This window comes from Gorilla gorilla, chromosome 8 (assembly GCF_029281585.2).
Source record: "Gorilla gorilla gorilla isolate KB3781 chromosome 8, NHGRI_mGorGor1-v2.1_pri, whole genome shotgun sequence".
NCBI lineage: Eukaryota > Metazoa > Chordata > Mammalia > Primates > Hominidae > Gorilla > Gorilla gorilla.
The window spans coordinates 113,618,848-113,635,414 of record NC_073232.2 but is presented as its reverse complement, the minus strand read 5'-3'; the positions used below and the strand labels follow the sequence as shown (position 1 = coordinate 113,635,414).

The following is a 16,567-nucleotide window of genomic DNA, read 5'->3' as shown; positions in this document are numbered from 1 at the left end:
AAAAGAGCTTCTCGGAGAAATCACTAATTCCAGGGCTAGGGCAAAAAAAGTACAAGAAGAGCCTGGAGTATCTTTCAGTAAACAAGAAAATGCTCAATGACACCAAAAAACAGAGGAAGCAGTTTGAATGCACTTCCCACTGGCCAAATAGGGAACAATTCAAGCATCAAAATAAATAATGAGGCCAGGCACACAAAAAATAATGAGGCTCATGCCTCTCAGCACTTTGGGAGGCCAAGGTGGGAGGATGTTTGAGCCCCGGAGTTGGAGGCTGCAGTGAGCTATCATCAGTGAGCTATGATCACACCAGTGTACTCGAGAGCCTGGACAAGAGGGCAAGAACCCATCTCTTTAAAAATAATAATAATAATAATACTCCAATGGGGAAAAAAGGCCAAGACTTGAACAAACACTTCAACGAAAGACTATGTCTAAACAGTCAACAAACCTAAAAAGGTGCTTGTTTACAGTAGTCATTAAGGAAACACAAATTAAAATGGTGGGATAGTACCATCATCTACTACAGTGGCTACAACGAAAAAGACGATGTTATTATTATTATTATTTAAGATGGAGTCTCGCTCTGTCACCAAGGCTGGAGTCCAGTAGTACCAACTCAGCTCACTGCAACCTCCGCCTCCCAGGTTCAAGCGATTCTCGTGCGTCAGCCTCCTGAGTAGCTGGGATTACAGGTGCCTGCCACCACATCCAGCTAACTTTTGTACCTTTAGTAGAAGCGAGGTTTCACCACGTTAGCCAGGCTAGACTCAAACTCCTGGCCTCAAGTGATCTACCTGCCTCAGCCTCCCAAAGTGCTGGGATTACAGGCATGAGCCACTATACCCGGCCTCAAAAAAGACGATATTAAGTGAGCACTGCAAGAATGTTCAGCAACTGGGACTCCCATACACTGCTAAAGAAAGTATAAAATGAAAAACATTGGCTGACTGTGGTGGCACATGCCTGTAGTCCTAGTTACTCAGGAGGCTAAAGTGGGAAGACAGCTTGAACCCAGGAGTTCAAGGGTGCAGTGACCCATGATCATGCCACTGCACTCCGGCCTGGGCAACAGAGTGAGACCCTGTCTCTAAAAAAAAAAAAAAAAGAAAAAGAAAAACAGTTGCATAGGTTCTACTAAAGTGTCTTAGTCCATTTACGTTGCTATAATGGAATACCTGAGGGTGGGTAATTCATAATAAAAAAAGGTTTATTTGGCTCACAGTTCTGCAGGCTGTACAAGAAGCATGGTGCTAGCATCTGCTCCTGGTGAGAGTCTCAAGCGGCTTCCACTCACGGTGGAGGGCGAAGAGGAGCTGCATGTGCAGAAATCACACGCCAAGAGAGAAACCAAAAGAGAGAAGAGGGAGGTGCCAGACTCTTAAACTACCAACTCTGGCAGGAACTAATGGAGCGAGAACTCACTTATTTCCAAAAGGATGGCACCAAGCCCTTCATGAGGAATGCACCTCCATAATCCAAACACCTCCCACCAGGCCCCACCTCCAACACTGGAGATCAAATTTCAACATGAGACTTGGCAGGGCCAAACAAGCTATATTCAAACCATAGCATAAAGCTAAACATTTTCATACCCTGTGACCCAGCGATTCCATTCCCAGGTACCTACCCAACAGAAATATGTACATATGTTTAAGGAAAGACTGTACAAGATTATTTATAATAGCACAATTTAAAGTAGCCAAAAACTGGAAATAACCCAAGTGTCCATCAAAAATAGAATGACTAATCTGAATGATTAATCACAGTGGAATACATTAACAAGAATAAACACACCACACCTCCCACAACAACCTGAATGAATCATCTTACAAACAATGTGGGACAAAAGATACCAGTCACCAAAGAATACACCCTGGAATGATTCCATTTAGATGAGCTTACATACCAATAACAGTAAAACTAATCTACAGATATTATAAGAGAGTGGTTTCCCTTGGGATTAGGGAGTTAGTAACTAAAGGGAGCATGAAGGCAACTTGTGGAGTGCTGGCAAAGTTCTATTCCTGATCTAATGGTTACGGAGATGTGTTCACTAGGTAAAAACTCACTGAGCTATATATAATTATTTGTACATATTAAAAATATGTAACTATTTGTATTACATTCTACTTTAGTAAAAAAGCTCACATTAACACATACATAAAGTACACTAGAACATTCTTCTTAAATATAGACCTAGGCCAGGCGCAGTGGCTCACACCTGTAATCCCAGCACTTTGGGAGGCCGAGGCAGGCGGATCACAAGGTCAAGAGATAGAGACCATCCTGGCCAACATGGCGAAACCCTGTCTCTACTAAAAATACAAAAATTAGCTGGGCGTGGTGGTGCGCGCATGTAGTACCAGCCACTGGGGAGGCTGAGGTAGGAGAATGGCTTGAATCTGGGAGGCAGACGATGCAGTGAGCCAAGATCGCGCCACTGCACTCCAGCCTGGGTGACAGAGCGAGACCCTATCTCAAAAAAAAAAAAAATATATATATATATATATATATATATATATACACACACACAAAAATATAAAAAAATATATAAATATAAAAATATATATATATAAAAATATATAAATAAATATATACATATATATATATATATATATATATAACTAGATTAAGTCCAAACTCCCCGGGCCTCCAATTTATATTTTCCTTATCTGCTATACTCATATCTATCTACCCACCTATAACTCACTGCACCTGCCCAACTTCTGATCTCCTGGCCTTTACCCAAGCTACTTCCTATTCTTGGAATTGCCCACCTCAGACACAAGTCTGTCAAAATCTATCTACTCTTCAAGGTCCAATACAAAACTTTCTTCTTTAAAGCTTCTAAAAAATCTCTCATTAAAACTAATTTCTCCTTCCTTTAACTCAATTTACTTTTTTTTTCTGTTGCCTCTCTTAAATTCTATAGCTCTTTGTGCCACTATTTTAGCACTTAACAAAGTGCGCCTTAAGAGATATTTATAAATGCCTATCTTATTAGATTGTGAAGCTCTAGAGAAGTTTTATTCAACTTTGTATCTTCACCCCCCTCTGCCCCCATAATGTCTTCCCCTATATGTAACAATGCTTTGCAATCAGCTCAGGCTCACATTTTTTATCAAATTACATTACAGGTACACTATCATGACCTCTCTTTGTCAACCCACTGATTTTTTTTTCCTATACTTTATTGCCAAGTACTACTTAACAGAAAATGTGGTACTCCAGCACAATTTAGGATCATACAGTCCTAAATTTCCTATGAAAACCCTGGATACATAAAGGGGTTTTATGGTGTAAATTGACAACCCCTTACTTATACATGGCAATTTAGAAATTAACATGAATTGAAAGGAAAAATAGAGAGAGACCCTAAGTAGGTAAAATTAACAATAGCCGATTTTCTGGTTAAGAAAACTGGAGCTCAGAGTAAGGAGTCTGTTTAAGCAGCCACTGTCAGCCCACTGGCCAGTACACTTGCTACAATGTAGTCCATGATCATTTTGTTTTATAAATGCATATACTCAATATACTAAATTTTACTTTTTCCGATTATGATATATATTCACTGTAGAAAATCCGTAAAACATAAAAGAATTGAAAGAAGGCTAGGCATGGTGGCTCACGCCTGTAATCCCAGCACTTTGGGAGGCCAAGACAGGTGGATCACTTAAGTTCAGGAGTATAAGACCAGCCTGGCCAACATGGTGAAACCCTGTCTCTAATAAAAATCACAAAAATTAGCCGAGTGTGGTGATGCACACTTGTAGTCCCAGCTACTCGGGAAGCTGAGGCAGGAGAATCGCTTGAACCCGGAAGGCAGAGGTTGCAGTGAGCCGAGACTGCACCACTGCACTCCAGCCTGTGCAACAAGAGCGAAACTTCGTCTCAAAAAAAATAAAAATAAAAATAAAAATTTTTTAAAAAGAAAAAGAATTAAAGAAAAGAAATATCACCCAGCCTGGGTGACAGAGTGAGTGAGACTGTCTCAAAAAATTTAAAAAAAAAGGGCCAAGCGCGGTGGCTCACGCCAGTAATCCCAGCACTTTGGAAGGCCGAGGCGGGCAGACCACCTGAGATCCGGAGTTCAAGACCAGCCTGGCCAACATGGAGAAACCCCGTCTCTACTAAAACTACAAAATTAGCTGGGTGTGGTGGTGCATGCCTGTAATCCCAGCTACTCAGGAAGCTAAGGCAGGAGAATCACTTGAACCCGGGAGGTGGAGGTTGCGGTGAGCCGAGATAGCGCCATTGTATTCCAGCCTGGGCACCAAGAGCGAAACTCCATCTCAAAAAAAATAAATAAATAAATAAAATTTTAAAAAGAAAAAAAGAAAAAGAATTAAAATCACTTCTCGGCCTTTTGGCTAAGATCAAGTGTAGTATCTGTTCTCATCAGTTTAGTATCTGATATGTCCTCTATCTGAGGACAATATATTAAATAGATTTTTGGAGCAGGGAGATGGAATAGGAGCTTGCTCCGTCCACTCCACGCATCGACCTGGTATTGCAGTACCTCCAGGAACGGTGCACTCGCTCCGGGGATACAAAAAAAAAAAAAAAAAGAATTAAAAGAAATATCACCTAAATAATGCTTTTCTGTGTATTTACTAGTATATTTTCAGAATACCATTAAATATTTTGAAATATTACCCATAATCCAGCAACTCACAAATAACCACATTAACAGTTTGGTGTAGTACTTCCTGCATACAAGGATTTATGAATCTGTGCTACAAAAATATTTATCCACATGCTATAATTCCTGGATATCTGTCTCTATGACTTTTCAGTGAAAGCATGAAAGTTTTCCAGACATCTAAATATATCAGCACCCGATCTTTGCAACCTTAAGTTTAGGTGCAGTAAAGAGATGGAAAAGCTGTTAAAACTGTTAACAAAGGAGTTGTTGGGTTATTATGTATGACCTTGATGCAAACTCTGTTACAGTTCAAATTCTGTTACAAATGCCATTCCAGTGACATCAAGCTTATCAGTCCCAAAGATAGAATAGCACCATGATATTGCTGAACTTTTCAGGGCATCACTGTGGAATAGTCAAGATTCTGATTATTTCTTTATGCTTTTTTTCTACATAACATGAAGAGAAGAAATCTGCTGTATTACATTATGATTCTAGGAGTATCCAATCAACAGGTATTATTCAGCAACCAAAATGAAAAAGTGCTATCAGGAGAGTGTCAACAATAGAGAGCAGAAAGAAGAAAGCACAATAGTTGTCATAATAAGCATCTTACCATTCTTCTCTACATCAACTGTACTAGATCACTGCAGTAGATTACTGTCACTATAGTATTGTGCAAGTTACTCCCTGCCCTGCTTGACTTTTGGCTTTTGACTTTGAGTAAGCCAAGTTTAGATCATCCACTACCCAGCAAACCCACAATTTCAAGAGAATAAATACCTATCATTGTAAGATGCTGGTATTTTGTGATTCTAAACGCCAATAGCTAACTGAAATGATACTGTGACAACAGCAGAGTCTTACTGCACTTCATCGGTAATTTAAATAATCAGGAAACCTATATGTAAATCTGGACAGTAATTCTTCCACTCTGGCCACCGCTTGACTGCCTACCTCAGAGAGACATCTGTCAAAATCTATCTATTCATCAAGATCTAATATGAAGCTTTCTTCTACAAAGCTGCTAAAGAGCTCTTCAGTTAAAACGAACTTCCCGGCCAGGCACAGTGGCTCACACCTGTAATCCCAGCACTACTAAAAAATACAAAACTTAGCCGGGCGTGGTGGTGCACACCTGTAGTCCCAGCTACTCGGGAGGCTGAGGCAGGAGAATCGCTTGAACCCGGGAGGTGGAGGTGGCAGTGAGCTGAGATTGCACTACTGCACTCCAGCCTGGGTGACAGAGTAAGAATCCATCTCAAAAAAAAAAAAAAAAAAAAAAAAAAAACGAACTTCCCCTCCCTTAAATTCTATAGCACTTTGTGCTTCTATTTTAGCATTTACCAAAGTGTGCCTTAACAGATATTAAGGAAACATGCCACCATATCCCACAGTTTTCCTGCTCTTCAAAGAGGAAGTATACTGCACGTAAGTAAGGCTCTCAAGTCAGACTGCCTGGATTTAATCTCAGGATACCTGCTAGCATGACTTTGAGCAAGTTACTTAACCTCTCTGGAATAATTTTCCTTAAATGAGAAATGGGGATAATAACAATACTCAATCTATCTCACAGGATTACTGGGAGGATTAAATGAAATAATATATATAAAGAGCTTAGAACAGTATATTTAGAACAGCAAATAGTACATGCTAAATAATTATAGTCAAACCTCCGTAGCTGCAGGGAACTGGTTCCAGGATCCTCCCATCGGATACCAAAATCCAGAGATACTCAAAAGTCTCTTACAGTGCCTTAAATGGCACATAACCTACACACATCCTCCCATATATTTCAAATCATCTCTAGATTACATATAATAATGCAATGTAAATGTTATGTAAGTAGTTGTTATACTGTATTGTTTTTAATTCCCACTTTTATTGTTATATTGTTATTTTTTATTGTGGTCTCTTTTTCTGAATATTTTCAATCAATAGTTAAATTAGCAGATATGGAACCCATGAATATGAGGGACCAGCTGTTAGCTGTTAGCTATTCGTGGCTGAATAGCTGTTAGCTATTCGTGGCTGACTGTATTAACAAAACACAAAAAATTTCTTCTGGCCGGGCGTGGTGGCTCACACCTGTCATCCCAGCACTTTGGGAGGCAGAGGCGGGCGGATCACCTAAGGTCGGGAGTTCAAGACCAGGCCTGACCAACATGGAAAAACCCGTCTCTACTAAAAATACAAAATTAGCTGGGTGTGGTGGCGCATGCCTGATTTAATCCCAGCTACTCGGGAGGCTGAGGCAGGAGAATTGCTTGAACCCGGGAGGCAGAGGTTGCTGTGAGCCGAGATTGTGCCACTGCACCCCAACCTGGGCAACAAGAGCGAAACGCCATCTCAAAAAAAAAAAAAAAAAAATTTCTTGCACCTCTGCATTGTCCTGTAATTGACAGCATCAGGTCAGGTCACAAGCCTAGGAGCAGGAAGGCAAAATCAGATACCCTGAAAGGAAAGCCAAACTACAGAAAGGAGCAAGACTTTAGAAAGAAATTCCAACTCAAGGCTGGGCACGGTGGCTCACAGCTGTAATCCCAGCACTTTGGGAGGCCAAGGCGGGCGAATCACGAGGAGGAGATCGAGACTGTCCTGGCCAACATGGTGAAACCCCATCCCTACTAAAAACACAAAAATGAGCTGGGTGTGGTGGTGCGTGCCTGTAATCCCAGCTACTCGGGAGGCTGAGGCAGGAAAATCATTTGAACCAGGGAGTCGGGGGTTGCAGTGAGCCGAGATCATGCCACTGCACTCCAGTCTGGCGACAGGAGTGCCAGGGGGAAGAAAAAAAATATCCAACTCAGAAGGTTCATCTTAGGCAGGCAGAAATTCTCTCTCCCTTAGCTCTGGGGCTTTTGCTCCCTTGCTTCCCAATCCCCACCTTGGCCACATATAAAGGTAATCCAGGAACTAGCAGGTAGTGCCTCAGAGAACAATCATATTCTTAGTTCAACATTAATCTCAGTTATCTTTTTCACTTGTTTATCTCTGAGTCTTCTGTACAATGTTATAGCTGGTCTTATAGCTCTATCTCAATCAGGCTATGGGAAACTAAAAGGAATAAGCCTCAGACTATTCTAATTATCCAGAAATTCTCCCCAAGTACAGCAGAAATATTGTGGAACACTAGTTGAAACTGTTAAGATCCAGTGGACCCTTCCCATAGAGATTTCTTCCCCCCTCCATTGCCTATTTTAGAATGCTGAGATTGATTTACTACGGAAAGAGAAAGTTTTATTTTTATTGACTAAGTTGTTAAACTTTGGTAAATATTTTCTATTTCATCCTCAATGGATTCTCACTCTACACATTTAAAAAGGACTTCTGTGCTATATTAAAATATTGCTGGCCAGGTGCGGTGGCACATGCCTGTAATCCCAGCACTTAGGGAGGCCGAGGCGGGTGGATCACAAGGTCAGGAGATCGAGACCATCCTGGCTAACACGGTGAAACCCCATCTCTACTAAAAATACAAAAAATTAGCCAGGCATGGTGACACGTGCCTGTAATCCCAGCTATTTGGGAGGCTGAGGCAGGAGAACTGTTTGAACCCAGGAAGCTGAGGTTGCAGTGAGCTGAGATCGCACCACTGCACTCCAGCTTGGGCAATAGAGCGAGACTCTGTCTCAAAAAAAAAAATTGCTAAAGCTGGGCATGGTGGCTCAAGCCTGTAATCCCAGCAATTTGGAAGGCTGATGCAGGAGAATCACTTGAGGCCAGGAGTTCCAGACCAGCCTGGGCAACACAGCAAGACCCCATCTCTACAAAAAAATAAAAATATAGCCAGGTGTGGTGGCACAAACATGTAGTCCCAGCTACTCAGGAGGCTGAGGCAGAGGCATTGCTTCAGCCCAGGAGTTTGAGGCTGCAGTGAGCTCAGCCTACTGATGGCAGAGCTGCGCCCAAATAAAATAAAATACTGCTAGAAAGTAGGTGAGATTTAAAAAGTATTTTAGGCTGCGAGTGGTGGCATGCACCTGTAGTCCCAGCTACTGGAGAGGCCGAGGCAGAAAGATCACTTAACCCTAGCCTGAGTTCAAGGCCAACCTGGCAACAGAGCAAGCAAGATCCCATCTCTAGAGGCCAGACGCGGTAGCTAATGCCTATAATCCCAGCACTTTGGGAGGCCAAGGTGGTCGGATCACCTGATGTCAGGAGTTCAAGAATAGCCTGGCCAACATGGTGAAACCCCGTCTACAAAAATACAAAAATTAGTCAGGGATGATGGCAGGTGCCTGTAATCCCAGCTACTCAGGAGGCTGAGACAGGAGAATTGCCTGAACCCGGGAAGCAGAGGTTGCAGTGAGTTGAGATCATGCCATTGCACTCCAGCAGCCTGGGTGACAGAGCAAGACTCCATCTCAAAAAAAAAAAAAAAAAAAAAAAAAAGCAGATCCCATCTCTAGGCCAGGCATAGTGACTCACGCCTGTAATCCCAGCACTTTGGGAGGCCAAGGTGGGCGGATCACTTGAGGTCAGGAGTTCGAGACCAGCCTGGGCAACACGGTGAAACCCCGTCTCTACTAAAAACACAAAATTTAGCTGGGCATGGTGGCACATGCCTGTAGTCCCAGCTACCTGGGAGGCTGAGGCACAAGAATTGCTTGAACCCAGGAGGCAGAGGCTGCAGTGAGCCAAGGTTGCACCACTGTACTCCAGCCTGGGTGACAGAGTGAGACCCTGTCTCAATTAAGTTTTTTAAAAAAATAAGAGATCTCTTTTGAAAGTTTATTTTCTAATTTAGCAATAAATAATTTCTAAAACTACTCAAAGTTGAATTTTTACTCCACATCTAATAATTCACTTTTGATAATTTATGAAAATCTACTATAAACATAAATTTAGAAAATTAGCAAAAAGAGGCCGGACACGGCAGCTCACGCCTGTAATCTCAGCACTTTGGGAGGCCAAGGTGGGCAGATCACCTGAGGTTGGGAGTTCAAGACCAGCCTGACCAACATGGAAAAGCCCTGTCTCTACCAAAAATACAAAATTAGCTGGGTGTGGTGGTGCATGCCTGTAATCCCAGCTACAGGGGAGGCTGAGGAAGGAGAATCACTTGAACCTCAGAAGCAGAGGTTGCAGTGAACTGAGTTTGCACCATTGCACTCCATCCAGCCTGGGCAACAAGACCAAAACTCCATCTCAAAAAAAAAAAAAATACAACAAAATTAGCCAGGCGAGGTGGTACACGCCTGTAATTCCAGCTACTTAGGAGGCTGACGCAGGAGAATCACTTGAACCCAGGAGGCGGAGGTTGCAGTGAACTGAAATTGTGCCACTGCACTCCAGTCTGGGCAACAGAGCGAGACTCAGGGTATCTCAGACAAAACAAAAGAAAATTAGCAAAAAGAATTACCACTAATTTCATACCCCAACACGTATAAGAGTACCCAGAAAAGAAACTGTTTGAAAGCCAATTTAAACTGGGAATAGGTAAAGTATACACAAAAACTCAGACAACTTAAACTAAGAACTAGTTTCAGATGTTCATCCCACTACCTGGTAATCAATTTCACTGATGTAAAGAAAATTCCATTACAGTGAAACATCTGACAATTTATTTTAAAATGTAATCTGTGTTTAGATACCTATGTTTCCTGAAGTAAGTAAGCAAGTTTACTGAATCACATTAATTCACCCAGTATTATGTCAACAGTGACATCATTAAGGGAAGTCACGCAGGAGATCATGTTAGTGCCTTCCGAAGTTAACCTCAAAAAAAGAGATGCCTCCTAAACATTCCTAGCATTATGACCCACAAACTTGGTTGATACCATTTTTATTTTTAGCCTGAACATCCAACTAGCATAGCACCTATGGTAGCAAGTCTCAAAAGGTGGCCCCCAGCAATTCCCCCTTCCCTGTTTATGCACGCCACCCTTCCTATCAATAGGTAGAGATTATTTCTCCTCCCTCTGTAGTTGGCCTTGACTGGCTTTGACCCACAGTGACATTCTTGGACTTCCAAATCTAGGATTTAGAAGACTGGCAGTCTCTACCTCCTGTCTCCTGGAATGTCCCTTCTTAGAACCTTGCCACCACACTTTAAGGAAATCCAAGCAGCCAGGTAGAGAAAGGCCCATATAGAGGAGAAGTGAAGGTCTTTCCCACACCTCAGCCAATACCAAGTGAAGCAGAAAAACCATCAGATTTGAGGGGAAAAATAATTGGTTTTTTTAAGCTAAGTTTTGAGGTTGTCTGTTAAACAGCAAATATTTACCCTTTATACTGTTTCATTTATCTATCAGCTCTATAAATAAAACTTACATACATTCTAAAATTATTTCATCTATTTCAAGCTACTGTACTTGATTCTGGGATTGGCTGGACAAGAATATATTTATCCTGTTTTTAAAAATAAACGTGGCTTGGCAAGGTGGCTCACGCCTGTAATCCCAACAATGGGAGGCCAAGGCAGGAGGACCCCTTGAGCCCAGGAGTTCAAAAACCACCCCTGTCAACAAAGGGCGACCCTTGTCTCTACAAAAACAAAAAAGAAAAAAAAAAATAGCCAGCAGTGGTGTGTGCCTGTAGCCACTTGAGAGGCCGAGGCAGGAGGATTGTGTGAGCCTGGGAGTTTGAGGCTGCAGCAAGCTATGACTGCACTCTAGCCTGGGCAACATAGTGAGACCCTGTCTCAAAGGTGAAAACAAAAATAAAGTTCAAATTCCTCCTCAGCATGTCTTTTCAACCCCTATCTTAAATGTGCGTGTGTGTGTGTGTGTGTGTGTGTGTGTGTGTTTGTGTGTTTTGGGGTCTATATTCCCTCAATCATTTTCATTTCTCTTCTTAGGTTCTCTTCAAGTTTCCATTTATACTTTTGTTAACCAAAAAAGTATTAAGAAAGGTCCTTGAGGACCTCTAAAGCTGAATGAGAGACATTAGCACGTAAGTTAATGTAAACGGTTGCTTTCAATATCATTTATTTGTTTTTAAAAGTTAAACATTCTGCTTAAACTTTTTTCACAAGTAAAACAATAAGCTTTAAGTCTCGATCACGTGTGAATTATGGTCATCTCTGAATCAGCAGTCTTATTAATAGGATTTTATTGTAAAATTCTTTATCAAGGCACATTAGTATAGCAATGAGCAAATTTGTGAGAGTATCCATTTCATTCTGGCATTTTAAACTAATTTTACATTTGTTTAAACCATGGAAATCATGACATCTGTATAAAAGTTGTCATTAGCGATTCACAATTGAGGGAAAGGTTAAGACCAGAACAAAGCCAAATAGTAATAAAAATGCCCGTTTGATTAAAAGGATAGTTCTTCCATGTGTACTGTGCACTAATTATGTGATGCTAGCTCAAATAGCTTCCTTTTTTTTTTTTTTTTTTTGAGACAGTCTCGCTCTGTCACCCAGGCTGGAGTGTAATGGCACGATCTCAGCTCACTGCAACCTCCGCCTCCTGGGTTCAAGTGATTCTACTGCCTCAGCCTCCCGAGTAGCTGGGACTACAGGTGTGCGCCACCAGGCCTGGCTAATTTTTGTATTTTTAGTAGAGACAGGGTTTCACCATGTTGGCCAGGATGGTCTCGATCTCCTGACCTCGTGTTCCGCCCGCCTCAGCCTCCCAAAGTGCTGGGATTACAGGAATGAGCCACCACCCCTGGCCAATATCTTCCTTTTTTTGTTTGTTTTTTTGAGACGGAGTCTCGCTCTGTCGCCCAGGCTGGAGTGCAGTGGCGCGATCTTGGCTCACTGCAAGCTCCACCTCCCGGGTTCACGCCATTCTCCTGCCTCAGCCTCCCGAGTAGCTGGGACTACAGGCGCACGCTGCCACACCCGCCTAATTTTTTGTATTTTTAGAGAGACGGAGTTTCACCATGTTAGCCAGGATGGTCTCGATCTCCTGACCTCGTGATCCGCCTGCCTCGGCCTCCCAAAGTCCTGGATTACAGGCATGAGCCACCGCACCCGGCCTATCTTCCCTTCTTAAAACTGACTCTGAATAAACAGACATGTTATAGCAGGGTAAATGGCACCAAAGGGAAGTTGTGACTTACTCAGATTCATAAGACGGTTACTGCACTGAAAGAGAATACCCAATCTCAAACTCTCCATTCTCTGTTTCTTTTATTAAGGTGTCATTCTGGTGACCCTCTTCTAGTTGACCTTTTCTCAAATGGCAGCCAAAACAGCAGGCAAGGTCAATAATGAAAGTAACTAAAATTAAAAGAAAAAATTGGCTTCTCCCTATGGAAACTGATTCAAGATTTAATAATGTGTGGTGCTCTAAAAGCTGCAACTACTACATGGTCATCTCCAAGTCCACTTTAACTCAACCAGGGAGGCCATTATCAAAACATAACTCACTGGTACAAAGCAGAGATTAAGTAGCTGAGAATGTTACTAGGCTGAAGTCTAACTGAGAGTAAAAAGGATGATCTCATAATGTCTCTTTATGATCTGTAAATCACATTATTCCATAAATCTGACATAAATGTCAGGATTAGGATTAAGAGTCAACCCTCTGCTGGGCGCTGTGGCTCACACCTGAAATCCCAGCACTATGGGAGGCCAAGGTGGGCGGATCACGAGGTCAGGAGATGAGACCATCCTGGCCAACACAGTGAAACCCCGACTCTACTAAAAATACAAAAATTAGATGGGCGTGGTGGCCCGCACCTGTAGTTCTAGCTACTCGGGAGGCTGAGGCAGCAGAATCGCTTGAACCCAGGAGGCAGAGGCTGCACCACTGCACTCCAGCCTGGGCGACAAAGCAAGACTCCATCTCAAAAGAAGAAAAAAAGGAGTCAACCCTCTAAGTAGGAAAACAAAAATAAGCAGTAACAGTTTTCTAACTTAAGTCTAGTAACTTTCACTTACTTCTAAAGTCCAGTAAAAGTTCAAGGTCTCTTCTTCATATTTAGAATTTTAATGTTGGGCAGAAATCCAAGAACCTTCTTCAGGCTCAATGAAATTTTGTTAATGATACCCCTGAATTTTAATTAGGTGTTTTCGAAAACACTAATGCAAGATAAAGTTTTAGTGAATTTGACTAGATTCCAAAAAAGTATTCTTATAAATGGGGCAGTTTAAAGTCTAAAATTCAGTTTTGTTAGTATCCATGTTTATCTGGATTTGTTACGGTATTTTAGGCAAAGATACAAAATAGCTATTTTTTTAAGCAAAGGAGTAAGATTTGGAGTGACAAGTCACAATAACTTCTGAAAAAGCAAGACTGGACTGCAAATAATATCAATGTCCCTAAGGCCACCTGTTAAGCTTAAAATCTATGCATTCCATCATTCTTTAGTTGTAACCACAAAGTTTGGTTTTACACCTAGGAAATACAAAAAGCATCAGATTAAAAGCATCAAATATCAGACTATACAAGTTTGCCAAAGATAAGCACAGCAAAAAGAAAAGCGTGATACAAAGTTAAAGAAATATGTTCCAAGGGGTTTAAGCACACCCACAAAATCCAATCTTTGCTCACACTGTGCTTCAACCTAAAACTGACGGGTAACCACAAATCCTGACTTATCCCTGACTTACTTCCCTCTACCAACCTCCACCCTTTTTATCTCCTAAATTTCTCAACTGATCTCATCACTTCTTATGGGTCTTTGCAACTCTCATCTCCACGGCCTTTCCTTTCCCAGAAAATGATACAAAGCACCTGGCCTCCACATTTTACCGTCCCACAATTTACCTTTAAATTTTGTTTTGCTTACCCTATTAGATACTCATTTTGCCCCAATCTCCTGTACCCATGTTTCCCTGACAATCTGCTCTTACTTTTCATCACCTTGTCCTTATTACAGTATTTAGCTTCTCCTTTCAAAGTAGCGTTATGTACCCCTCTCCCTGACATTTGTAATTCTAGCTTACAGTCAACACCCTTTTCCCCTCCCAGGGACTGTCATTATAGCCCTAGGTCCTCATTCCCAGTCCTTATCTTCTTTAGTGAGGCCTCTTCCCTTCCAGAGTTTGTCAACAGTAGTTTGGCCAAGCTGGGATTCCACCCTCAAGGCAAAGGCTATCCTCCCTCCTCATTCTACAAAACTATAAGCCTATCACCAGCCCTAGCGTTCCCTCCTCCACCCTTAAATCCATCTGCATCCAGCCCTGCCCGTTCCCCTCTACCACCATATCTGTCTTCACTCTATCCCGCGCTCCCTTCCCCAGTCGTGAATGCACCTCCTCTCCCGGGCCTTACCGGTAACCCTGACACCAGGAAGGCCCCAACAGCGGCCTCACGGCGTTTCTCCAGAGAGCTTCCTCCGCTTTTCAGTAACAGTCCCCACGCCCCTTTCCCTCCAGGGCCCCGCGCGCCGCCTGGAGCCCCCTCCTCGATTAAGCTCCCGCTGTCACTTGGCCTCTCATCCACAAGATGGCGGAGCTGCTGCCCCCACCCCTGGGTCCGCTCCGCAACCCCAACCTCCTTTCTGGAGCTCCCATCCCATCCCTCCAGCCGCCCCACCGCCAGCCTCGGCCCAGGGTCCCGCTGCCCGGTCCCGCAGTGGGCGGGCGGCCCAGGCCAGAGCTCAACGACGCCGCCAACGCCAGCGCCTCCGCCGTTCCCCGGCCTCCACCGTCTCCTCACCATAAACTTGAGTGCCTTCTCTTGCAGCACCGCCTCGGCCGGGTCCATAATCGCCGAGGCCACTGGGTCCGCTCTCCGCCGGGGCCGCCCCTTTGGTGCCAGGCCGCAGCCAACGCAGCGCCCGGATCCCGCCTCCTCTTCCTTCCCCCCGCCCTCTCTTACCTCTCAGGCGCAGGCTGAGGGGCCAAGGAGAATCGGCTTCTCCATGCGCAGGCGAAAGCCCACTGGCTCACGGGATTTGTAGTTCTGGAACTTCCCGCAGGAAAAAAACTGAGGCTACGCCGTGAACCGCAACTCCCACAGTTCACTGCGGCAGCGTTGCGGTTGCCCACAAGCCAGATTTAGATAAGTTGCCATTAAGCAGAGGAAATCGGCTGATGGGAATTGTAGTTTACAGCCTCTAAGGATGAGAAACGGGAGGGGCACGGGTGTCTCCGTGGTTACCGAGCGACGCCAGTAGCGGCTTGCCTGGCATTTGATATCAAGATGGCGGCCAATGCCTCACTTTTAGCTCAAATACTAAGAAAAACTGTGGCAAGAATCACGGGTCCTAGGACCTGCCTAACTGTGGTTTTAGGAAGCTGAACGTCCCCAAATTTCATGTATCTGGCGTCTGCAGGTTTGCGACCCAGAGTCGCTGGGCCAGTGGGCACCTGGCAGCAGCTCACAGACAAATGCGGAATTTCAAGGTCCTCCTAAGCCATCGACACCCACACTTCTCCCGAGGAATCTTTTCTCCCCCACAGCAAGTCAGGGCCGAATAGAACTCGGTTCAAGAAATTCTCAGTGTTTAGAGCTCAAAAAGCACGTAACTTGCTATTGCTAACTGTGGGATGTAAGCCCTGCACTAAGGGTCAAACAGGTACTTAACAAAAGTCCTTCAACGGTGGAATATAATGGCCTCCAGCAAATAAAGCATATAAATATTTTCTTTGGCCTGAAAAGGTACAATATGGGTTTATTTTGGAAATTGGGTCTACCTTAGGAGGAGAAAACTCTAGGGTTTAGTTAAAAGTGATTTAGGTTGTTTTAAGCTGCTATGTTTGTGATAATTGGTTATACAGCCTAAAAAACTGACCCACACCGAAATGCCCCTCAGCAGGTGGTTGTATGAACAAATTGTAGCATATTCCATATGTAGCACAGTGGAATATTACTTAGCAATGAAAAGAACAGTATAACAACAACAACAACAACAACAAAAGTGATTTAGGGCCAGGCGCGGTGACTGACGCTTGTAATCCCAGCACTTTGGGAGGCTAAGGCGGGTGGATCACCTGAGGTCAGGAGTTCGAGACGAGCCTGGCCAACATGGAGAAACCCCCGTCTCTACTAAAAATACAAAAATTAGCCGGGC

General features: G+C 43.3%; 1 protein-coding gene and 1 non-coding gene across 11 annotated transcripts in view; one reads left to right on the top strand and one right to left on the bottom strand.

Annotated features, from left to right (window-relative positions):
• BTRC (beta-transducin repeat containing E3 ubiquitin protein ligase) overlaps positions 1–15,912 on the bottom strand; it is a 204,891-nt gene extending 188,979 nt beyond the window's left edge. The window contains exon 1 of one of the 10 annotated variants that reach the window (XM_019035292.4): positions 15,211–15,912. In XM_019035292.4, coding sequence (XP_018890837.1) covers positions 15,211–15,258 — 48 coding nt within the window. In that variant the 5' untranslated portion in view covers positions 15,259–15,912. Of the gene's footprint in view, positions 1–12,664; positions 13,134–14,823; positions 15,091–15,210 lie in introns of those variants that run through there. The other 9 variants (XM_019035294.4, XM_063709765.1, XM_055352767.2 and 6 more) reach the window with 9 other exon arrangements.
• On the top strand, positions 4,351–4,541 carry LOC115936155 (U2 spliceosomal RNA). The gene has a single exon (XR_004071729.2). It is a non-coding gene; the product is annotated as a U2 spliceosomal RNA (small nuclear RNA).
• Positions 15,913–16,567: the final 655 nt, after the last annotated feature.